General features: G+C 36.6%; 1 protein-coding gene across 9 annotated transcripts in view; it reads right to left on the bottom strand.

Annotated features, from left to right (window-relative positions):
• LOC149285889 (teneurin-2-like) overlaps positions 1-25519 on the bottom strand; it is a 771075-nt gene that overhangs the window by 231921 nt on the left and 513635 nt on the right. For 5 of the 9 annotated variants that reach the window (XM_089494756.1, XM_089494755.1, XM_089494757.1 and 2 more), the window contains one exon: positions 24543-24777. In XM_089494756.1, the coding sequence (XP_089350882.1) occupies positions 24543-24777 (235 nt within the window). The remainder of the gene's footprint in view (positions 1-24542; positions 24778-25519) is intronic. The other 4 variants (XM_089494760.1, XM_089494761.1, XM_089494762.1 and 1 more) reach the window with 1 other exon arrangement.

Genomic DNA, 25519 nt, shown 5'->3' with positions numbered 1-25519 from the left:
TATCGTTTTCTCTGAGAATATCTTTTCTATTGTAGCGATATTGTATAAGCATGACTTTTATACCGCTGCAATCTGACAGATAATAATGTTTGAAATTAGTTACAGGAGGTAAGGGGTTATGAAGATAAGATTGTTCATTCCAGTGTACTTCTTACTGAACAAAAAAAAAGCTTTAAAAAGCATAGATTTGTTATCAAAAGATCAAGACCCTCAACTTTAATAATCTCAAACTATTCAAATCTACAAGTAGACAAATGTTCCTGTCAGCACAAGGAACAATTGAATAAATACATATTCCCTGCTTACTGCACATAAGAAATAATAACTCTTTTCCATACTTCTCTATCCTTGACACCTTATATCCATCAGAAGTCACAGCTACAAAGAAAAATAGGTTTATGAATGAAGGCCAAAATGGGGTCTTTTGAATGGAGAGAAATAAAAATACATTAAAGACTTCCTCAAAATTGATAAAGAAGGTTAGATGGCAACTTTAAAATTGATTACTGAGTAAGTTTGCCAGTTCTGAGTCCATGGAGTCTGATAACATTTGGTTTAATGCCTGATTTTTCTGTCTCTGTTAGGTTGGAACATAACGGTATTGCGGTAAAAAATTCACCTTCCAAACGTGATCTCTTGACAGCTTTGTCTTTTAACAACGTGTCCATATTCTAGTCCGTTAAAAAGGTTGTGATTGCAACCTTAACTCTATTTACTTTTTGGCATAGAAGAGGTTAATACTAATTCTCAGTTTTTTTGTCATAATTTTTTTATTTCTGCCTAAAAAATAACAACAATGTATCTTAATCTTTATCTGTATCTTTAATGTTGTCAAGTTAGTTGTGTCTAAATATGGAATAGGACTTAACAAGATCACAAATGAATCCAATGTTAAAAACGAATGTTACTGGACGTTGATTTAATGTTTTAAAGCAGGGAACAAAAACATGTTGAGGAGGTGTTTGTGGGGGACAGTTGTTGGGGTATTTGTACTGTTGGTTATCACATGCTGGAACTAAATCTAGACATGGTATCGTTTCCAAAGTGTTTACATGCTAATATTCTTCAGTACCTTATGTTTATCATGTATTGCATCAGAGGGTATATATCAGATTCACTTGCTTGTGTACAACAATATGTAATGTAATACTTTGTCATGTTCAATAAAACATTTGGGGAAAAAACAAAAATGTTTGCTAAACAAATAATATTAATATCACAATAAAATCTGGCAGCCTATAAATGTGTGAGGTAGCTTGCAGACAGTCTCTGGTTTAATCTATTTTACACACCCTTTCTGAGGTGAACCATGAGTTTTGTTAGAAACACTAGGTCTTGCGTGTGGAACAATGTATGCACGTTTGAGAGCATTGCATTTTGGGCCAGCATATATGTGCTTGCAATTCCTCAATGGTTAGTGTGTCCATGCCTGGTGAACCGTGACTAATAGCGGTAGTGGAAGGGTAGTCTATGCTCCAGTCTGCCAGCCTCAGTCTCTGATTTTCATGAAGCTGATGGCAGGTGAAAGATGCAGGGGATGCATATTTTCTAGTGAGGCATCATTTGGCATATAGTTATCAGAATTTCCCAACCTCTATTCCAAGTCTGTATAAAGTGGATTACTTAAAATAATTTTATCACTGGTTCAAAATCAAGCAACTTATGCTGGTGTGTCTCTATAAATACAATATCTATTGCGTAATCCTTGAACTAAAAGCTTCAGAACACTGTCCTAGGTACAATCCGGAGCTGGCAAGAGGATCTTGGTGCATCTGCTTCTGCTTTGGAAGAGACTGGATGATACACACTGAGCATGTTGTCTTCCAGATGGGATTTGGGCTGCTTTATTACTGGACCATGAAAATGCCCCCACCCTGGTTGCCAGCCCACCCCCTACCTATATACTGTACATACAAGAAGGTACTGGTGGTCTCCCGAATACTAAGCAATGGAGTTTAGTAGATCAAGGTTGTTGAAAGAAAGGTTTAGAAACATTGTCTGTCTTTAAATCAGGGCATTTTTGTACTGGAATAAAATATGTATAGTTTCATTACCTGCTCAGTTATATTTCATTTTATGTGTGGCTCCAATTAAAATACACTCATCTGGCTACATTTGAAAAAAAAACTGCATCTCAACCATGGCATTTCTTTTTAAAAAATAGTCAATGCTGGGTTCTGGTATTCTTCACTTAATGCTTCGTTGTGTAATTGATTGACACCTGTAGAGATTGGATGTCACATCTATGCAACACATGGGAATACTGTCTCTATATGAATGATGTCATTGAGACACAAAGGATTTGAGTATAAATGTTGTGAAAATCCCATACAGAATTTTAGCAAAGAAATTGCATAACGTGGATATAAAGCATGTCTTTGGTTATGATTATTAAAATAGAAATCCTAGTCTATATATTATAAATCATAATATAATAAGGAATTGGAGATAATCTATTTTAATGTGATGTTTTGGTAGCCGCAGTTTGAACACATTGCAGAAGTTGTCATCCCTGAGGACTGAGGAGTTCCTAATGCATGAAGCATATGTAATTTTGAAACAGTTTGCAGTTTTTGCTAATTTATGATGTAAGTAATGATGATAACCAACCTTTCTGGATATTAATGCCAAAGAGCCAAAACCCAACTACAGTAGCTATAGTTTACAATGCATAAGACGGAATATTAAAATTGTCTATTACTTTGTTAAATAGATATTTACTAGAGTAGCAAACTTTGTAGATGAGTATTAGTTTAGTCATAGCACTCTGCAACCTCATTGCATACAAATTATTATCAGTAATTGAAGAACTCAACCCACTGCATAATTACCTGTATTGAAGTGTGTCATTTTATTAGAAAAAGGCATGGCCACAAAATCTAAGACTATACGCTATTTATCAGCAGCACTGTAAATGAGCATACAGTTTGAATTTAGATGACCTACACATTGAGTTAACAAAATCGAAAACACGTAAAAGTCAAAAGAAATGAATGAAAAGACTCAAAAGTGTAATCTCAGCCCCACGCAGCACCAAGAGTATTCTTAATTTTAGGACTTTGTATGAACAGGGTGGCAAATAATTTCGCATCTGTCACTTTTCCCAAACCCTGTGTTTTACAATTCAGTACACTAAAAAAAAAGATAATTATGTTAACAGATAAAAATCTGTAATTTAAAAAATTAACCCTATGGTTATACCTTTTCTCAGGATCCAAATGAGTATTCCTCCCGATTGCATTATTGCAGGGTCGCGCTAGAGAATGTTACGTGACCAGGTAGTAGTAGGGCTACAGCAAGGAAGGGGAAGGGGAGGATAGAAGAGGCAGAACAATGTTAGCTGCATGGATAATGTGAGAGTGAGAGCGTGTATGTGTCTGTAAGTGTATGGTCTTAGAGAAAGCATGTGTAAGCGTATATTGTGCATGGTGTTTGAGAGTGTGTTTGTGTATGTATCTATGTGTAAGTCTACATTGTTAACATGAATATGTGTGTGTGTCAGCATATGTTATTTATGTGTGTATGTATGATAGCATATGCTGTTAACATGAGTGTTAAACAAGCGGAACGGCCTCTGCACAGTGCCCTCATAGGGAGCTAACTACAAGCGTCTTACTGCTTGGTCTTATTCACAGGATGAAAAACATTAGTCAAAGGAATAATGAATTATTTTTCAAAAATATTGTACACTGGATTCCTGATGTAGAAGCATGATCAGGTGGCTTTTCATAGTCTCTATAGAGAAACAGGCCTACGCTAGTTTGCAAGGTCACAACATTAAATAATAATACAATACAAACATACACAATATCAGACAAGACAGGAACATTATTAGGAAAATAAAGTAAGTTCACATGTATGGTGGAAAAAATGGTCTGTATTGTTTTTTGTTTTTTTTTTTAAAAAAAAGCATATTTGGTCATTATTTTTTAAATTATCTACATCTGTCAGAAATCATTCTTATTGAAATATTAAAATAAAACAAGCAGTAACGTTTTTGCAGATCACTAATGTTTCTGTCTCTGCTGGCCCACTCTGCAGTCATGATAACTGTGTGTTCCTTTCTTCCACCCTCAATACTCATCCAAACCTGACTTTAATTATACAGTTTCTATTTTTTCACAGCTGATAAATAACAGCAGGATTGTTATGTAGTTTGTGGAAACAACATTTCTTTTTCAGACACCCATTCCAAAAAATCCTTCTTTAGATACTTTTACTTGCCAAAGCAAAAGGTCGCTCTAATACTTCTGGATTGATCATGTCCTTCTTCTTCACTCACTTTCTTCTATACAAAGATACAGCTCTCTCCTGGATCTCTTCATACCTGTCTAACCTGTTCCTACTCTATCAGCTTCTCTGGTAAGATATCTTCACCTCTTCCACTATCTGTTGGTGACCATCTCTCCCACTTAAAAGACCATGCCTTAGGATCAACTGTGACTCAATCCTCTCCTTCTTCCCTCACTAGATCATACAGCTTGCATCTAAAAACCATTTCTTAAACTGCCCATTTCTTACCCAGGAAGCCCAAAAATTACTGGTTCATTCCCTAGTCAGTTCTAGCTTCTACTATTGCAACACTAATGTGCATTCCTCTATCTTGACTCTTTTCTCTGCTATCTATCCAAAATGCTTCTGCTCAGTTTATATTCCTCATACAACACTCTTCTTTACTCTGTGAAGCCCTCCACTGGCTCCCTATTATCTTAAGAATTAAATGTCAAATCCTAACATATAAAGGCCTCCATAATAGTGTTCCTCCATATAATTCTGACTTTACAACTAAATACTTCCCTTCTTGATCCTTCCGTTCTTCTCATGGGCTAAGTCTTTCCTCCTCACTTATCCCCTCTTCATTTTCACTCACACAAGACTCCGCATACCTCTGGAACTTGCTTTCAGCTTCCCAATGTTCAAGAAAAATCTCACAGCCCACTTCTTCAGAAAAGCATGCCATATCTGTAGCTAGTACCTACCTGCCACTAATACAACCCCGACAGTACATCTCTTCTTTTCCCATACCTTTTGTTTCTCCTCTCCCCATCCCTCTAGATTCTAAGCTTGCGAGCATGGTTTGTCTTAGTCGGTCAATTATAGTTTTGTCATATACCCTAAATATTTGTATTGTAAGAAAAGCTGCATAAGTTATTGGCACTATATAAATAAAAGATAATATTATTAATAATAATAAACTTCACTCCAACTCCAGTCCTACCGGTGACTCTCTTGATTAGCATCTAGAAGAGGTGCAGGGAAATCCGGGTCTACGTGAATTCAGATCCCTTTTTTTATTTTCCTTGTCAATCTGCACATAAAGCGGAAATTCGGAATGCCAGGTTATGATGTCATAACCTTTTGGCATTTATTCACTTAAGAGGACGTTGGCAGGAGGCTTGTAATTTAAACTCAATTCACTAAGCAATATGTCTACATTCCTGGGAGATTTCGTCTGCTAAAAAGACTGAATTGGCCCTGTGTAATTCATACATTGGTGACCTGCAAATCTCATTGATTCAAATATGCATTACACAGGGCCATCAATGCTATTCTTGGAGTAGAAGCTCTTTGGGGTTGGCCCTTCATAATGTAAAGTGAAGTAGAAAGTATAACGTAACTATAACCCTCCTGCAAGCTCTCTTGCTAGCCCCCAACTTTAGGAAGAAAATGCAAGAGGTACATGTGGTCCCTAGTATGTGTCAACCAGATGTCTATAGTAGGAAAGCCCTGTCACCAATAATACTGTTTTATCCACCAGTAATCCCTTGATCTATTTTGTCCTCATAAGGCAGTATCTGTTTTATCTTATAATTCATAACATTAGCCTCAATTATAATCGGGTAATAAATAAGTTAAATGATGTGATATTATTCTGTTCCTATACCAATAACAAATAATATTATGAACATCTGATACTAATTAGTATAGAAACTATGCATCACACCCCTGTAAAATAGGTTTGTTTTTATTTAAGATAATTAGTGTTTGCTTATAATAACCTATTCCCAAGCAAGAAAATGGAGTTGAATAACATTGAAATCTAGTTTTAGTCTGCTACAAAGAGATTAAATGGGTGATATCCAAACCATTACTCGTTCAGGATTTTTGTACCAGCTGTTGCCTAGTTGGATTAGGCCCATAAAGGCAATCGGTCCCAAGCGGGAATGTTCCTGCTCAATGGGCCAGTTACAGGAATATGACATCCTATCCAAGTGCTCCTTAGTGAAGATGGCAGCCATGGAAGGGGCAGTTGAGGCACTGTCCTGCATCAGGCCTAGGGTAGTGCCCAAGGTAAATAAGCCACTGCTCTGCGCAAAACTATATGTGGATCCATCTGTGGCTAATTAATTCTGACAGTTCCAAAGAAACAGGGGATTATTTTACAGTTACATCATCAAAAGGATGGAACTTTCAGATTAGGAGATTCCACTAAAGGCAATTAGGGAGTGTGTAACCAATAGCAAGCATTGCAGGGCTCCAAGTAGTTTTCCTGCTATGGGAGCACAGAGAACAGGTCCCCTTGCCACAAGAGATCTTTCTTCTATGAATTGTACAGGACAATTCTTGTGCTACATTGCAATGTCTAGTACCAGACAGTTGCTGTAAAGACTGCATGATAAAAGTTGGTGGAAAGCACTGTTTGGGGGGAGGCAATAATTTCCTAGTCTGCCCTATGACCACTTTAGGCCTGATGATGTCCTGGCACTTCTTGTATGGCAGCATATGTAGACATGTAGATCTGTGCCAATGTGGATCGCTCTGCACTCCATAGGGTCACCAGGGGCTGCTCTGGACCCTTCTCTAATATTGACACGAAAGTAGGAAGCCTCAAATGTTTGAAGGTACTGACACTTGGGTGCAGTCTTAAAGTTTCCATAACGCAGCAAACATTGCAGAAAAGGAAAAACAATTTCCTTTTTTAATAAAAATATGAAACAAATCAATGCAGTGCATGTTAACTTGGTTTTTAAACATTGCAGAGAGCGATTAGGGAGGGGTATTTTTCATTGTCTTGTCCCACTGAGTTCAGGGACATTCTGTTAGGAGAAAGTAGACAAATTATGCATTTGTCAAGTTAATTATTACAAGTTTCCCTGATAAATAGATAGAACTGGCCAGCTGGCAAAAGAAATCACAAAAACAACTCTGTAGTAGCCTTCTGGATTGGAAAGTAGCACATTAATTTAAGATATGGTAATGCCAAGGAAAGAAAATAGCACTGGCTTTAGTGTTTAGCAACTGAGCCTATACATTTCCTTCTGTCAATAACGTGGGAAGACACAACTAAAAAGTCATTTGTACCTGGCAAACGCAAAGGTCTCAATGTGACAGAGATTGTATTTTACCACAGGCTGCTTTAAAATTCAATCTGTACTAAATATCACTGGCGAAAAAAATATCTAAAGCAATAAGGACTTCCAGAATGTAGTGGAAGAGGGAGCACATTAATATGTTTAATTAAAGGTGACATTTTTGAAACGAAATAAGATTGTTATTTTGCAGTTTTTCATAAAATCATTAACAAAAGTTCCTAATTACATTTTTTTTTTTTTTAACATCATGCATTATTACTGCCGTGTTAGGCATGGCTAGCAGTCCAGAATGCATATTATAGATTAGCAATAGCTAAGAGATCTGAAGCAATTAGCAAATTCATAAATAATACAAATTTCTGCTAATGACCAATAGACTGGGATGTGGAGGGTTTTGTTGGTCTGTAATATTTATTCACAGTTAGCCATACCTTTTAAACTTTTTTAAACCTAAAGATCTTTAAGGAATTATACAGAATTTGAGGCCAGACAAAATGATCTTGAAAGTACAGGGTTCTTCAACTTTTACTTCTACAAGTATACAGTATTTACATTAGGATCAAAGGTAGTAGTGATTTTTTCTGGGGAGTTGTGTTTTAAATAGCATAACATCTGAAATCCAAAAAGTTAAAATATTTCCTTATATCCAGGAGTTATGTTAAGGTATCCGAATATTTACAAAACATTATCATTACATCCCGTGATCATAAAACGACTCAAAAACATTTAACCTGTTAGTATGGCTATATGGCTAGTTTGGTCTACTGGGTCTATGGTTGTCTATGATTATGCAAATAGTTTATTCAGTTGCAATCAATAGTAGTCACTTAGAAGGCTAAAAAGCTTTTTTTAAGCTGCTTGTATGAATTTATTGCCTTACTTAGTATAAATAGTGAAGCCATTATTTCTTCTGCTGTGTTGTAGAAATAATATGTTACAGATTTACCGGTTTGCCGTATTACAGATTATATAGCAGATGTAGTTTTTTGTTTTATTAATTAATTTATTGATTTTCTCAATGTGGCACCCATAAGGGAGAAGGTACAGATATAGCTTTGGTCCTGGATTGTATTTCCCAGGGCAAGATCTGTGTAGTTAAGAATTTTATGTCGTCCGGAACAGAAATAGTGATGCATCTATCACATGTAATGTAATTAAAAATTGTAACAGCTGTTTAAGTCTCCCCAAGAAAAACACATTAGGTACAGGTGCCCGATCTTGTGTAATAATCTCTATAGTGTTCTTAGGTTGTGAAGTAAAGAAATACTCTTGTAGCCTGCGGGCTCCAGTTGGATATTCCTGGACAAAGACTTTGCCAACATTACTAAATAATGTCTGCCTGTAGGTCCACTTCTAAATAATGTCTGCCTTTATAGAATTCTATTCCACTGAAATAAGGCTTTAATTCACGCTAAGTCTTTTTTCCCCTCAAGCAGTTGATACTTCACCCTCTTTGAGCATATTTTATCATCTTGCTCTATCTCTGGGTAACATTTACTAAACCTAAGTTGATCCCTAACATGATATGCAAGTTTTCAAGTACCAAGTTGGGTCAGATGCTTGGACAAAGCCATGAGCTCATCCAACTATTCTTACTCTTGCTTAGATGTCAATGCATTTTATTGTGGGTACCAGCCACGATAAGAACCAGAACTAGGCTTGATCACTTTCAGGAAATCCAAAATGTAATGTATGCCTTGTGTTTATGTGAAAACAAACGGTTTCTTGTATTCCAAGGATCACAACAGTCCAGATCTTTCAATAAACCTAGTGAAATTCTAAACTGAAACTGAGCAAGAATATAGCATGAGCTTCTGATACAAACTGATGAAGCTTGACACTTATTTATCACATGGGAAAACACTTTTCATAAAGTGCTTGCCTTGCAAGCTACAAGTAATGTGGACATTACAGAAGAGAACCAAAAAAATAAAAATAGTCAATGCAATGCAAGCCCTAAACTGCATATTTCATGCTGTTATGCAATACTAAGGAGTATATAATATGAGCATCAAACAGTATATTAAAGTATTCAGGTAGATGGCAGTATTCCTTTTGCATTGAATCAGATACAAACTTTGGCTTATTCACTCTCTGTTAGAGCAATCTAAGGGAGGGAAGCAATATTTTTGGGTCTGTGAAGAGGGTATAATTCATCTTCCTATTAAGGCAAGTCAACGGCATGCTGACTTTCATGCAATTCTAATTAACCCAGAAAGCAAAATTAATTTCAAACTAATATCCATCCCATTGGCAGGTAATTAATTTTTGGGAAGATTGTGTTAACATAAATTAGCACTAAATGTGAAATAAAATAAAATCCATAATGGAGATATGTCACACAGTAAAAGAGGCCGGTTCCATTGAATGTAATCAAATGTTGTCTCAAGATAATGCTTTAAGACTGACACCTTAGAGATACAGCGTTTCGAAAAGCAGATCCATTTAACCACATCAGTGCCGCACCACTACTTCAGGGTTTTTTAATTGAAACATATAGCAGCAAACTAAATCACATAGCAATGAGATGCTATGTTTTAATCATAATTATGTTTGTTAGATAACCACTAATTGCACTGGTAAATAGCTTGAAATTCATTGAAGCCTTCTAATGTGCCGTTCCCATAAAGTAATAAAATTAAGCTTAAGAGATCCCAGGCATACTTATAAGTAGCACAGAAGCTACTTGGCTAACAAGGAGGAAATGTGAAAACTGTGTCCTTTCATTAGGTCACTTAATAAAAGGTTGCATTTCATACTGAATCATTACGTTGAAAAGGTTGAATTTTTTACATATTCAGTCACTATTGGTAAACTTGAATCACTGATCACATTAAAGGGTGAAGTTAGAATTCTAAAAAATGTATATTGTGAATTGGCATTGTCAGTTGAGACATGCATTGACACAGTATTATCCTACAACCCAGTTACTTCTCTTATAGCTGTGTCTGATGTTTTAGCATCAGTTGAGTATGTCACGTCTGAGTATCTGTGGTTAAGGATACTTGCAAATTTAACATAATTTATTTATTTATTTACCATGCTAAGGAGAGTACCAGGCTTGGACTGACCCTCTAGCCAAACCAGCAAATGCCTGGTGAGACAATGGCGCTACAAATATACCTTAACCACTGTTTTATGCAGCAGATCCTGTTCTTCAGTGTGTGTGGCTGTTTACACATGGCCATGTGCTGCCGGAGCATAAGAGAATGCAGTTGGGCAGCCGTATGTATGCCCTTTGGCGGCCACTAACCTTTAACCCCTTAAGGACCAGGCTGTTTTTTACTTTTTGTACTCTTTGGGACCAAGGCTGTTTTAACACTTTTGTGATACTCGTGTTTAGATGTCATTTTCTCCTCACCCATTTAGTGTACCCACACAAGTTAGATATATTTTTTTTCAGGACAAGAAGGGCTTTCTTCAGATTTTTGATCATCTTATCTAATTTCCTATAAAAAAAATAATAAAATATAATAGAAAAGCACTTCTTCTCACTTATTATAAAAATATTTTACTCATCCAAAAATGCTAATGAAAAATCCTGCTAAATAGATTCTACTATTTATCCTGAGTTTAGAAATACCCAATGTTTTTATGTTATTGGGCAATAAGTACAAGTAGCGTTTTGCTATTTCAAAACCATTTTTTCCCATATTTGGTCATTCTGCCCCATGTGCTATTTCGGGTATCTTTAAAGCCGGCCAATGCAATTTACCCCATCAAAACTAGACACCTCAAGGTATTTCAAATGCTGGTATTTTAACCCTTTCCATGCACTAATTCTACAACCACCCTTTGTCAAATTTTGTGGTAGTAATTTATTTTGTGGTTTTTTTTTATCACAAAAGTTGCACTGCAGGAATGGATTTACAGCTCCTGGTATACGTCACTTTCAAACAAGACCCCGATATGTGTTCAGCAACTTCTCCCGAGTACAGTGATACCCCCCATGCATGGGTTTGTCGGGTTGTTTGGGAGGTAAAACGCCACATTTAGGAAGTGCACATTTGTTAACTTGGAACTTTTACATCTGGTCCTACTGCCCCCATGTCCTAATAGCGCCATCTTTGAAGCCGGATAATTCCGTTTTAACCCATCAAACCATATATTTATAAAAACTACACACCCCAAGATATTTCAGATGCTAGTATTTTAACCCTTTCCATGCATGATATTCTACCATCAGCCTTTGCCAAAGTTTGTGGTAGTATTTTTTTTTTATTTTTTTCCACACAAATTGTCACTACCAAACAACACCCCAATATGTGTTCAGCAAAATCACCCGAGTACAAGAATACCACCCATACATGGGCTTGTCTGGTATTTGGGGGCTAAAAGGCCACATTTGGAAAGTGTGCTTCCCCCCCCCATTTTGGTCAGTCTGTATATGCCCTATCTTTGAACCTGGTCACTCCAATTTACCCCATCAAACCATTCTTAATTTTTAAAATTAGATACCCCTTGGGTATTTGTAATGCTTTTATTTTAACTTTTTCCATGTCAAGATTTTTGGGAAGATGCAGTGCTAATTTTAGCACTTGCTCATAATAATAAACTTTATTTTTTTTAACTTAATTTATTTTATTCTTTTTGGACTTTTTTTTACATTTTGCTGGAACTGGATGGTTCCTCTGATGCATAATTATTTTTAAATGTTACCACTTTTTAAAAATCTTTTTTTCCAATATTTTTTTTTAATTTTATTACTTTTTAAATATTTTACTAATAACATTGTGATTAGAAAGCTGGGCTCCAATGACTTGCATGGTTGAATGCAATACCTGTATTCAACCTGCAAGTGGAGCCAGAGTTCTCAAGATGGTGTGGACCAACTCCTTTATTTTTTTAAAGGATGCACCCGCCATCTTGGGAGTGGCAAAATCACTTGCAGTGGCAGTTGTGACCCCTCTCCGGAGCGGTCACAGCACATCCTGGGGTGAGTGTTTGGTATTGCTAAATGCTTCGTTATCGAGGCATTTTAGTGATACCATTGAAGTTTAGGAGGTGATTGTTGATCGCCTCCTAAACTTTTAAAATGGGCGTCCGCCACCATACAGTGTATGGTGGATGTTGACGCCCATGGGGAGGGGCCAGACATTGAGGCATTACAGAAACACAGTTTAAGCAAAGAACGTTATCGACATCGAGGCATTACAGCAACACCATTTAAGCAAAGAACGTTATCGTTACCTGATCCATTGTGTCTGACGTGCCTGGGCCGTTGTCACGGAGCTGGCTAGTCCGACCGACTACCTCCGCTGTCTTGTGCTCCCTTAGCCTGGGACAACACACTTTCCCTGGTTCCCCAGTCACTAGCCGAGACTCAGTGTAGGGTAAAACCAAACGAAGACTGATTTATACAACATTAAACATCAAAGAATGGTGGTCACTCCCTGGTGGCAGATCCTGGCTGTCTGCTGGAGATAATCCCCTCAGCCAGTTATGAGATGATACTGCTGGGGGTAGCCACAGAAGTCTCTACAAACCCAGGGCCCATAGTCAATAGGGAGGAGGCTGGCAGTCAGGCTTCTCCAGTGGCCCCAGTGATGGAGGCTTCCGTCACAGCCGTCATTGGACATTAAGGGTTTAAGTGCCAGGGCAGTAAGAACCATCAGCAAATGTTTTTTTCTCTTGAAAACCAACAAAGTAAATGTTTATCTTTTCTGACCTTGGGTCACGGGTGTAAACCTGAATTTTGTATCACCTGACAAAATATGGATGAAACCTGAATTGATTAAAGAATTATCTGTTGGCAAATACGGGGCATTCTGTAGCCAGAGGGTTCTTTTGTTTTGAATAGTATTATAGCTATCTTGCTGTACTTGTTATGGATAATTTATATAGTGATCGAGCGCTAAAGTATACAAGAATATATAGCTCCAAAAAAATGTAAATACTACTCAAAAGAATAAGTGGATGCTGCGAGCACTAGAGGTATACCCCCTATACCCAAAAAATAAATAAATATATAAAGTGTCGCGCAAAAAGAAAAAAAAAAAAAAAAAAAAAAAAAAAACCACAATTTAAAGATATAAAATTCACCAAAGTTGTGACACACACAGTGTATAATCCACCAGAAATATAATTGAAAACAATACTTATATCCTCAATTAAGTGGAATTGGCATCCAACCGTTTTCAAATGGAGGGTAAGGTTGAGCAAAACAGCTTGCTCAAACTAGACAAGCGTTGTGGGATTTCTCTCCCAAGTTGTATCTCCTCCGTTGTTTACGTTTGAACCGTTTTCTGATCCATACAAATAGCGAAATGCAGATGGGGAGACAGGATATGTATTGCAAAAAGATTTATTTGCAGCAATAAAGTGCAATGTGCTCTTGAATTAAAGTCTCAAAGTATCGGAGTCCTCTTTGTAGCTCCAACCGGCGAGAAACAGCTCCCGGGTATAACGTCAAACACCTAAACGCGTTTCGCCCTATCAGCAGGCTTCTTCAGTAGTGTGATGATAGGGCGAAACGCGTTTAGGTGTTTGACGTTATACCCGGGAGCTGTTTCTCGCCGGTTGGAGCTACAAAGAGGACTCCGATACTTTGAGACTTTAATTCAAGAGCACATTGCACTTTATTGCTGCAAATAAATCTTTTTGCAATACATATCCTGTCTCCCCATCTGCATTTCGCTATTTGTATGGATCAGAAAACGGTTCAAACGTAAACAACGGAGGAGATACAACTTGGGAGAGAAATCCCACAACGCTTGTCTAGTTTGAGCAAGCTGTTTTGCTCAACCTTACCCTCCATTTGAAAACGGTTGGATGCCAATTCCACTTAATTGAGGATATAAGTATTGTTTTCAATTATATTTCTGGTGGATTATACACTGTGTGTGTCACAACTTTGGTGAATTTTATATCTTTAAATTGTGGTTTTTTTTTTTTTTTTTTTTTTTTTTTTTTTTTTTTTTTTTTTTTTTTTTTTTTTTTTTTTTTTCTTTTTGCGCGACACTTTATATATTCTGTACTTGTTATGTCCTGCATACCTATTGTACAGCACCACGGAATATGAATGCACTTTATATAAAACAATAAATATATTATTTATAATAATATTAAATAATCATACATAATGATGATGATAATAATAATACACTGTATATATTAATTATGGACCTTTCAAATGCATTTCAATACAATATTTTGTTGCCATAACACATTATAAAAGAATCCCTGTTTGCTTTCTATTGATAATATTTTGCTTGTGTCAACATACCTTTTGACAATGTGGCTGCAAAAATAAGCAAATAGAATCTGCAAAAAATCCCACCTTTGATACATTTAGGTCAAAATGTACTATTCCTTAATTCAATGATACACATATTTGAAGAAAGTAACTTTTTAGCACAGACAAAATTAGCATTTTATCCTATTCAGCATTTTTTTTACTTATATTGTCAACATATAAACAAACATAAAATGGAATCTTCTCCTGTGGTTTATTTAGACAATTTATTTGCTAAAAGATCTTGATTTTTGTGCAAGTTGTAGCACAAGTAAAAATAAATAAACTTTTCCCAAATATTTTGCTGTTCAGTACACAAAATAAACTAAACAGAAAATAAATTAATATAAATTTGCCGTAGATCTTAGCTTCTATATGTTAAACTATTCCCCTAAACTGAACCAAATATTTCCAAAGCAATTAAACACATTGACAAACAAAAATTACAAGCTATAGTTTTAATAAAGTAATTTAGATAAGCCTGTGACAGTTGCAAGCAGTAAGGATAGTGGCATGGAAGGGGGTGGCTCTGGGTAATATATAACATATATTAAGTAATTTAGGAAGGTTTTACACATACAACCATACCTGGGAGCTCTCTTGGTTTGACCCAGGGTCTTTGGGTGAAACTCTGCTTCACCAGGTCTCTTGGTCAGTTTGTTCTTTTTCCAAGCCGGGAAGCACATCCCAGCCACATCCCACCGACTCCTTGCCCCTTTACCTCCCACTAAAGGCTATCTGGGTCTAGCCCCACCCTTACATACAACTAGCCATGCCCATTTACAGAGCCACCCCCCAGAAGAGAGAGAACTCCAATTAGCCTACCCTTAAAAGTACAATTAGCATGTAAAATCACATTATTTCAAGACAAGAAACAACATGAGTTCACCTCAAACTAATCTTATTGATTTTTTTGATTGGGTGACTAAAATAATACATCAAGGTGGTGCAGTAGACATTAATTATCTAGATTTCAGTAAGGCTTTTCACATGTCCCACGTAGAAGACTTATCAATAAACTCCAGTCTCTGAGTTTAGATCCCAATAATAGTTGTTTCTATGTTTGGGCACTAGTGGCCCCTTTCTGTACTTTGGGACCTTGTGGCCCCTTTCCATATTTTAGGGTCTGATGGCGAGCATTGTGAGCATGGGGCAGTAATGCTTGAGAAGCATGGGGGGAGAGGGCAGAGGGCTTAGACTTTATGTTTGTACTGGCCACAAAGATTTCTGCTGGTGAGCTAGCAATTTAACATAGACATTCAATATTCTCTATCACAATTTTATCTGTTGAGTAATATGATTGTTGTGATTAATAAGATGCCAGCAGCAAACGAAGACTAGAAAAATAGCAGGATTAAAATACAATGCATTGTGAGAAATACAGCAAGATGGAAAAAAAATCTGTGCCCGTAGAGTAAAATAACCTAGAAAATAATACCAAATCAAAAGGACACCCTGAAGGTTTCATTTGTTTGTGTGGAAATGGAAATTAAGTCAGTGCTGCTTTCTTTAAAATGGAAAAATGACCTCAAAGTCCAACAATTAAAGACCGTATTATGTGCCACAGGAAACAATAACGTGAGATGTGTTCAAACTGTAAAAGATGTTCTTCATGATAAATTATTTTTCCATTTATATTTTTTACACCTGACCACAGTACATAGTCATGTAATGTAGTGTGCAACACTAAAAGTAAAAGTTTGTTATTAGAAGAAAAATAATGCTGTCAAAATTCTCAAAATTCTTAAAATATATACACTGCTAATAACAGTAGAACATCACAGAATCGGTCTATCTAGCCTGCCCTTTATTAATCACTTTTTACTTCATTTTTTAGGTTAGTTTTATGTGCATTCAAAGCTTTCTCGATTTACTTACTCCGGTAGCCTATTCCTGGTAGTCTATAAGCAGTCCTGGATGGACTATCCGGCACACAAGGCAAATGCCTGGTGGGCTGTTGGCTAACAGTGCCAAAGACCTTTCGCTGCAGTGTGCAGCCAATGACTGGATATGCCCGGCAACGTGCTAAAAGAGAATAAAAACGTAGTGTGCAGCCATACATATCCAGCCGTGGGCTCCAATTAAGTCAGGAGTCCTCACCCTCCCCGGTCCAGCCCTGCTGTTAAGTGTTTATAAAATACTTTTTAAAATGTATTTTAATTGAGCTCCATAAGATCGAAGCTTTAAATTGGCTATTCTTTCTCCATTATGCACTCTTAAAACATGCTTCAAATTGCTTCTGTTGTACACTTTCTTGTTACAAAAGCTGTTTCTTTTTTCAAATACTAGCTTTCGGTGTTCAAAAGAACTAACATGAATCACCACATTGGATTACCTACATTCTATTTTCCTGTAGTACAATACCCCATTGTTCTTGAAGTGCCTGAATTACGTGAGCCAATAAAATGACAGTGTTATTTGGAGCCATTACAAATCCAAGATGGAGATCTCGTTAAGTCTCAGCATTATGTAGTGAAGTATTGATAATATTTACTATTTGGGCTCAGCTAGGTTTGCCTGTGGAATATCGATCACGTTTCAAGCTGACATTTTTTTTTTAACTCTTTACATTTCTATCAACAAAAGGTAACAGTTTGCCTTTAGAATAATGTAAGGACTAGCAACTGACTGTACTTTATAGTCACAATTAGTTAATATACATGAGTCTGTATGTGTGTTTCTATACATGTAAATATATACATACATATGTATATATATACGTACTTCTACACACCGACGAAAGCAGGCGCACAGACACATGCTGTCAGGAATTTAAATTGTGAGGCAGATTTCTTAGTGTCCCTTTAGCTATGTGGTACATTGTGATTTTATGATTTATGCACTATAATTTGTTCTAGCAAACACTTCACGTTCCATTGCAGACCAGGAAAAATGGAAATGGAGAATGACGAGATATTTCCACTTCTGTTAGCAGTGAAATCAGCCTGTTCGAGTGGATATGAATCTACACTTCTCGAGTGACTATTCCACGCTGCTGTTTTACAAGTGCTTATTCACTGCTAAATATCTTGTGCTATGATTTCTGCATGAAACTTGAAAATGTAAGGGTATATTATGGAAAATTTCTTTTACTTGTGGTCCATTGCTCAATGAGATAATGGTATATATATATATAGAATGTTCCATTTATGCATGTGTGACTTCCATGAGCCGTACTGAAAAACAGACGTTTGGAACATGGAACTGACAAATTGGCCATGATTCATATTGTGCTTCCTAGCAATAACTACATCCAGTCAATGCAAGGGGTATCATATTCATGAGCTAACACATGGAGTCAGGGCAGACTAGGTGGTCTTAACCATGCCTTTTTTTCAACTGTACTGTATACATAAAGAAAAAAGTTTTTTAACCTTTAATCATAGCAGGAGTTCAAACCAACCCTATTGCATCTATTTTGACTATCCATGATGGGTTAACAATGTGTACCTAAAATCTATTGAGATGAGTCTATGCTGTTACTTACTTCCGGCTCCCAACCACTAAAGGTTGTCTGGGGCAAGGTACCAACACTCCAGCCCACTCCTTCATGAAACCACTCACCCTAAAAAGGGACACCCTGGGTAGCCTAGCTTTGCAAGTTACGAGGAATGATTAGTAGAGATACAAAAAATAAATTAAAAATCATGCTATATAAAAACAATAAAAAAAAAAAAAAATCCTAATTATATTATTTCATGAGTTTACAAGCCTCTCTTATACTCCAGTGCTTTAGTACATGATTATACTGCTTTAACATAGGTTTCCCACTTCCACAAATGTAGCCTGCTTTTTTTTATAAATGTATACGTGGAAACTATGCAGATCTTACCTGGGGGCTTCAGAAATCAGACCTGATTGCCAGATTGCCAAAAAGTCAATTTGTGTATCTCTGGAAGGGGGGGAGGGGTGACATTTGTCCACATTGTCTCTCTGCCCATGTTCTGCCCACTCCTCATCCCTTTCAAGTCTATTTAAGATACCTTCATCTTTATGTGCCGCCAGCTCTACCCCTGCCTCTTATATGAAAAAGAAGAAGGGAGAACTCTAGTGGAGGGGCTGCACTGGCACGTTCCACAGCTATGTCTCAAAACTTGGAACTATTAAAAACAAAATATCGAAGAACCCACTTGTGAAGCAAGAGCCCTTGAGGCTTCTCCTGCACCTCAGAGGCTACAGGGGGCTGCACTATGTCCCTATCCCCTTGGTATTGCCAATAATGTATGTGGTAAAGTACGCTTACAAAAAGCACACACTATCTGAACATCTCTGACTCATCACGCAATCATAATTAATGTGACAATCTTAACTACCTTTTATATTATTAGAGAAACAAAGTAATATGCTTTGTACATTAGCATATAATTTAAAAATGTTTCTTGATTCTGCTGCAGTTTATGGTTAAATGAAAAGATTTCAAAATGTTTATAATAATAAAAAAACCACTGTTGTCTGAAAACAGATGAGATGCTTTCTATAAAATAATATATTCAGCTTTGTTTTCTTAAATGTGCCTTTTTTCCTGAAAGTCATTCTAAAGTTGGTGTAAAAATACTCAACGCAACCTAATAAAATGCTGTGAATTCAAACTTTTCTTGGCAAGCATAAAATTAAAAAATCACAGTTTTTTTAAAGCATAACTATTTGCCCAGAGGCATCAAGCTGTTAGTGTGTACAGAAGGGATTAAAGCGAGTCTGTGTGTTGGATGAAATATAAATTACAATGATACTACTGTCAGTCATAACCAAAAGAATCCTTTTTGAAGAATTCCCAAAATGCTGAGTCTAGTATATTTCTTCAGAAAGGAATAGAATACATAATTTATTAACAATATTTATCCTATGTAATGTATATCGATATATAACCTTGTATGTAAACCTCATAGGAGCTCTTGAGAAAAAAAAATATACCGTATTAATCAAAGTGTGTGTGTACAAGGAAGGATTTCTTACTGCTCTAAACATTTATCAAGATTCATTTCTGTAGTGGTGCATAGAGACAGGGAATTTGTACATTTTGAAGTAATTAATATATATATATACACACGTATCAGCCATAACATTATGACAACCTGCCTGATATTGTGTAGGTCCCCCTTTCGCCGACAAAACAGCCCTGGCCCTTTGAGGCATGGACTCCATTAGACCTCTGTAGGTGTGCTGTCATATCTGACACCAAGACGTTAGCAGCAGGTCCTGTAAGTTGCAAGGTGGGCCTCCATGAATGCATCCTAGTGCCATGTGTTCTCCAAGTAAGCGACGCACACGTACACGGCCATCCACCCAATGTGATAGAAAACGTGATTCATTAGGCCAGGCCAGCTTCTTCCATTGTCCGTGATCCAGTGCTTATGCTCATGTGCCCACTGTGGGCAAACTGCGATGCACTGCGTGTCTAACAGAACCAGCATTCACTTTTTTTCAGCAATTTGAGCTACAGTAGCTTGTCTGTTGTATTTGACCACACAGGCTAGCCTTTGCCCCCAGGTACATCAATGAGTCTTGGCCGCCTAAGACCAACCCTGTTGCCGGTTCACCAATGTTACTTCCTTGGACCACTTGACCTGGAACATCCCACAAGAGCTGAAGAGATGCTCTGACTCGGTCGTCTAGCCATCCCAATTTGGTCCTTGTCAAAGTCGCTAAGATCCTTAGGCTTGCCCATTTTTCCTCTATCTAACACACTGCCTAATATAGCTCACGCACTGACAGGTGCCATGATGACAAGATTATCAGTGTTATTTACTTCACCTGGACATAATGTTCTGGCTGATCGGTGTGTGTGTGTGTGTATATATATATATATATATATATATATATATATATATATACGCTATATATATATATATATATATATATATACAGACATCAGAATCATTAGTGGATATCTATCCAAAACAGGAAAGTATAGTGGAGGTGAATGATGCCCCCTCTTTTATAGGCTTAAAACAAACATCCTTTTACAGATGAAGGTTCCAGTGATTTTCATTCTTCTGCTCATTAGGAGAACAATCAATATGAATGCTGCTAATAAATGACCAATGCTTTTAGTAGGTGTATCGACGGAATGGTGAGTAAACATATTTTTGAAACATTAATTTCAATAAAGTAATTTTGTTAGATTACGTTGATGCTTCCAAACAAATCGTAAGAATAACATGGTTAGAAGGGATTTCTACCTATTGTTTTTGACCACATTCTCTACATGTTACATTGCGGGGTCTTTAAACCTTACATTAAATTAAAATTGAACATTAAATCTCTCTTAATCCTTCAAACATTATATGTCTATAAAACAGTATACCGTATTTGCTCGATCATAAGACGAGGTTTTTTTCCAGAGCAAATGCTCTGAAAAATACCCCTCGTCTTATATTCAAGGTCGTCTTCTAATCAGACCTCTAAAAAATGTATGCTGGGGCCATGCTGCTTACCGGGCTTTGGTGGCGAGCAGCGTCTCTGCTACTAGCAGCAGGAGAACAGGAAGCTAGCAGAGTCCTCACATAACTCTACCTCCCCCCTCTTTCCTCCGGGGGCGGGGCCAGAGAAGTTGCTCGCACAGCCGGGCCCCTGCAGAAGTCTGCGAGTGAGAGATCTGCAGTTCAGATAAGGGGTGGGGGAGGGTTTTTGAGCAAGTATGTGTGATAAATGGAATGAATGAGTATTTTGTGAATGAGTGTGTGTGTGATAGCATGGATGTGTAAGGGGGGGTGGTGGTGGTAGCATGGCATAGAGAGGCTGCAATCACACTACTATCATCCCCAGGTTCCAGCATGTACTGGCTTCCTTGGCTTGATAGGAGTGTGATTGCTGTTAGCAGTTATATATATATATATACACATCCAGAAATGCATTTTAACCCCCTATATGCCACTCAGCCCCATGATATGCCTTTTAACCCCCTATATGCCAGAGTGGCATATAGGGGTATAAGGCATATCATGGGCCAGAGGGGCATATAGGGGGTTAAAAGGCATATCATGGGGCACAGTGGCATATAGGAGGGTATAAGACATTTCTGGAGGCAGAGTGGCATATAGAGGGTTAAAAGGCACACCATGGGGCAGAGTGACAAATAGGGGGGTATAAGGCATTTCTGGGGGCAGATGTGCATAACTGGGGGGGCAGGTTGGCAAATAAAAGGAAATAAAAAAATATTTTTCTCAATCATAGCTTTTATTAAATATGAAAAAATAGTTTACATGAATTAATATTTACTAGTAAAACTTTTTTCCTCTAGGGTAGTCTTATATTCAGGCTTTTTTTTTTTTTCCCCTAAATTAATATTTTGATTTTGGGGGGTCGTCTTATAATCAGGGTCGTCTTATAATCGAGCAAATACGGTATATTCTGGGCAGGTTTCAGAACTTTTCAGTGTACCTGCTTTCTTCTTTTTTTAGCGAATTATATATATATATATATATATATATATAAACACTGCTGTTCATATGTTCTCCCTTTCGAAGACAAACATATTTATAAGGATACATAATTAATATTAATGGTAAAACGCTGTCAAGGTTTGAAATGGATACAACTAATATAAGCCAAACATTACAGTTTTCCTGTGATATCCAAGAGGTTTTTGACATTAGTTTTTTTTAAATGCACTGGAATCTGGGTCCACCCGACTTTATAATATAACTATAATAACTATTGCATGTATGGCCAAAGCGTTAAAAGAAAAATACAGAACATTAGATAAACTCAGGTCTGGTCTGGTAGGTGCATTTAATTCTAATGTTACATTAAGTAATTAAGTTATATAATGGTTATGTTTGGCTTTATGTAACTCTATATTGTGAGGATTTTAAAAACTAGAGGAAAAATTGTGATTTGTTTCTTCAACCTTAAATGCAATATATACTGAGATTTAAAAAAAATACTTTCAGTAAAATCCACTGGATATCACATTAGGTATTTTTTTATTACAAAATAGATACATAGGTATATAGATTCCCACCAATTAAGTGTCATTATATTTTTATATTCTTTTTTATTTATTCAAACATTTTAAGAAATAGCATAAACACACCTCTCTAAATATCAAAATGTGACGTACGGTATCTTTCGTATTCGCTTGGAAGAAGTAAGCGATTTCTGTTACTTAGAAACTAAATACTCACATAAAATATTGGATCATATTGATTGATTTATACGCCTCGAAACACTGTTCTATTTTTTCTCTGCATGAAATACATTGTAATGTGAACGTTTATTTTGACGCTATGATCATTTCAAAATGTCACGTATGGCTTCAACTTTCTTATGCAGATTAAAATGTGAACTTGGGCCTGGATTCAACTAAGTTTCAAGGCAATTTAAAGGTGGACTGTTTTGTACCCAATATAACATTGAACATAGATGCCAAACAGCTTCCTTACTGTGGCAAATTGATCTGTGAAACTGCCTAGTGCGTAGAAACTTTCTATATTTCAAGAACTGCAGAACAATATAAAAATATTTCATTTGTTGGTGGAACTCCAGGCAACATACCTATTGCGCGGATACATGTTATGTAGCAATACTAGGGTTTGGAAAGTATATTAACCCCTTAATGACAAAGCCTGTACATGTACGGGCTCAACATGCATTGTTTGCAATGGGTTTAGGGACCGCCCATTGTCCTTAAGGGGTTAAAAATATTCAAAGTATTAAATGAATCAAAATGCTGCAACACGTGGTAACCACACCTTGGAACTTTCTAAATGAGGTGACCCTGAGATTCTGAAATATCAACCCTCTAATAGCCCGTTTTGTGATACAAATAGCTCTGATACTGGTCCTCATGGAAACTTTGACTTGTCATTACTTAATCATACATTGAATTAAGTCACCTGCATTCAAGCACCGATTGGGATTCTTATATTAGATTACAACGGTGTAGAATAGGAAGGAGCTCCAGACTGGGTGACCCTAATAATTTGCCCCTGCCATGGATGCAAAATCCTGAGCTTTTCCAGGTATACTGTCTCCATTTGGTGTTTTGTTAGATTTTTCTTTTATTCCTCACCGTGTATCTGCTTTTATTTTGGATAGTATTCAAGTCATATTGACTATATGTATTGACTATATCATTTCAGCTATATGTAGTAATTGAAACAGTCCTGGCTCTTTGTTATAAATCATATTCTATGTACATAAACACCTGATGAAGACAAAATGCAATGTTGGTTGGATAGATTGTATAGATTCTGTGTTCATGTGTGTATAATAGTTTGAAATGGCCCAGAAATTTACTCAAAAGCAACCCCTGTTCGTTTATCCACTGTTATTCATATGTCATATTTGCATTATGATAACAAAAAAACCCCCCAAAAACGACATTATAGGTTTTAACTGCAAAGTTGCAACTTTTTTCTCTTTGTTGGGGTAGATAATATATGATAATTTAGGATTGCATTTATTGAAGTATGTCTCAACAGCCTCAAAACTATGTCTAAGCCTCATTAAACTTCTTTAAACTTTCTTAAAAATAGTAGCAAAAAATACATTTTTTGCAGAATTAAGATCTATTAGTCTTTGTTAATGCAATAATTATTTTATGTTTATTTTAATCATAGAGGTTCTTCAAATGTGAAATGTCTTATGGGTGACTGCAGAGCTGCATGTTCTATTAACACTTCTTTTTCAATTCTTTGTTGATTTCAACGGACCCCAACAGAGATCCACAATGCAAAAAGCTTCTAATTTACCGACAGTGCCTTGGAAACATATAGGCTATTTAGATTGCGCTATAAAGACCTAAAATAAACAAAAATGCTCAATAAAGAACCAGATGAATAGGAAAAAGTGAGTAAATAGAACTAAATATAAAACAGTTACAATCTGAATATTGCTTGAAATCTGCTAAACAATAATGTTAACGTTGATCTATGTGATTCAAACACATCTGTACAAGATACAGTAACAACTAAGTATAGAGGATAAACACAAGGTACTTTATAAAAAAGAGAAACCTGGATTTGTGGCTGAATGTGAAGGACACACTGTACCTGGTCTCCAGTGGTACATTGCTGTTTAGGACCCAGCTGTCCTGAAGCTGCACAGATTCAGGAGTGGTAGCTAGGTCGTTAGACACAGGAGCTGGTGCATGAATCTGATTTCGCCTGTTAGTTAATGAGTTCTTGTTGAGAGAGTTGGCTGAAGAGTGGTGGTGAGACAAAGTGTGGTTATGAGGGGGAGGAAGAGGAGGCCGAAGCGTTGACTGGCTGTGATGATTTGTTGGGCCTAGAAAAAAACATATGGAAAAAAAAAAAAGACTTTTTAGAAATTATATCAGAGTGAGGACATGAAGGCAAAATATAAACAACATCTTTCACTATAATATTATTAAAAAAAATAAAAAAAAAAATAAATTCTGGAATGGATAAGGTCTTATTTTATTCTTTCCCAGAATTTCTGTGAAAAGTTTGAGTTGTTTCTAAAAAAAATTACAGCAGACTTGGATAGACCCTATTAGCTATGCAATGAATATACTTTCAAAAAGTTCTGTTCTCCATTACTCATCCATGTAGATAAGAAATCGTATGTAGTAAAATGACAATATACCAATGACCATTCAATCGTTTAATTCACAATTGAATTAATTCTTAATATTTCTTAATAAGAAGAAGTGATATCCCCAAATTAGCACAGGAGAAAATAGAACCTTTAGTCTACGTTAAAAACCTTTTGTTGTGCTTTTGGAACTTTAATGTCAATGACAGCTGCATGGTTCCTTTAAATGATTGTGTTGTCCATTTTGCGAATTCATGCAGAATCCCCCATATGAACTTACCTTTTTCCCCAAGTCCCAGCTAAATGCCCTGCATGAGATGTGCTCAGTTGATCACATTGTTTGCCATGTAATATACATTGGGGCTCGGGGAATGCTGCAGGTGGAGGGCTTTTTAGACCTCGTCCGCATGTGTGGAATGTCTTGCAATTGATTTCAATGGGAGCACTTTCCTGTAATGATTGGTCGCTTCAA

The sequence above is a fragment of the Sceloporus occidentalis genome, unplaced genomic scaffold, assembly GCF_023333645.1.
Source record: "Sceloporus occidentalis isolate IW3139 unplaced genomic scaffold, rSceOcc1.0.p SCAF_75, whole genome shotgun sequence".
In the NCBI taxonomy this organism is placed as follows: domain Eukaryota; kingdom Metazoa; phylum Chordata; class Lepidosauria; order Squamata; family Phrynosomatidae; genus Sceloporus; species Sceloporus occidentalis.
The sequence above is the reverse complement of the archived record's forward strand: the minus strand, read 5'-3'. Positions and strand labels throughout refer to the sequence as shown.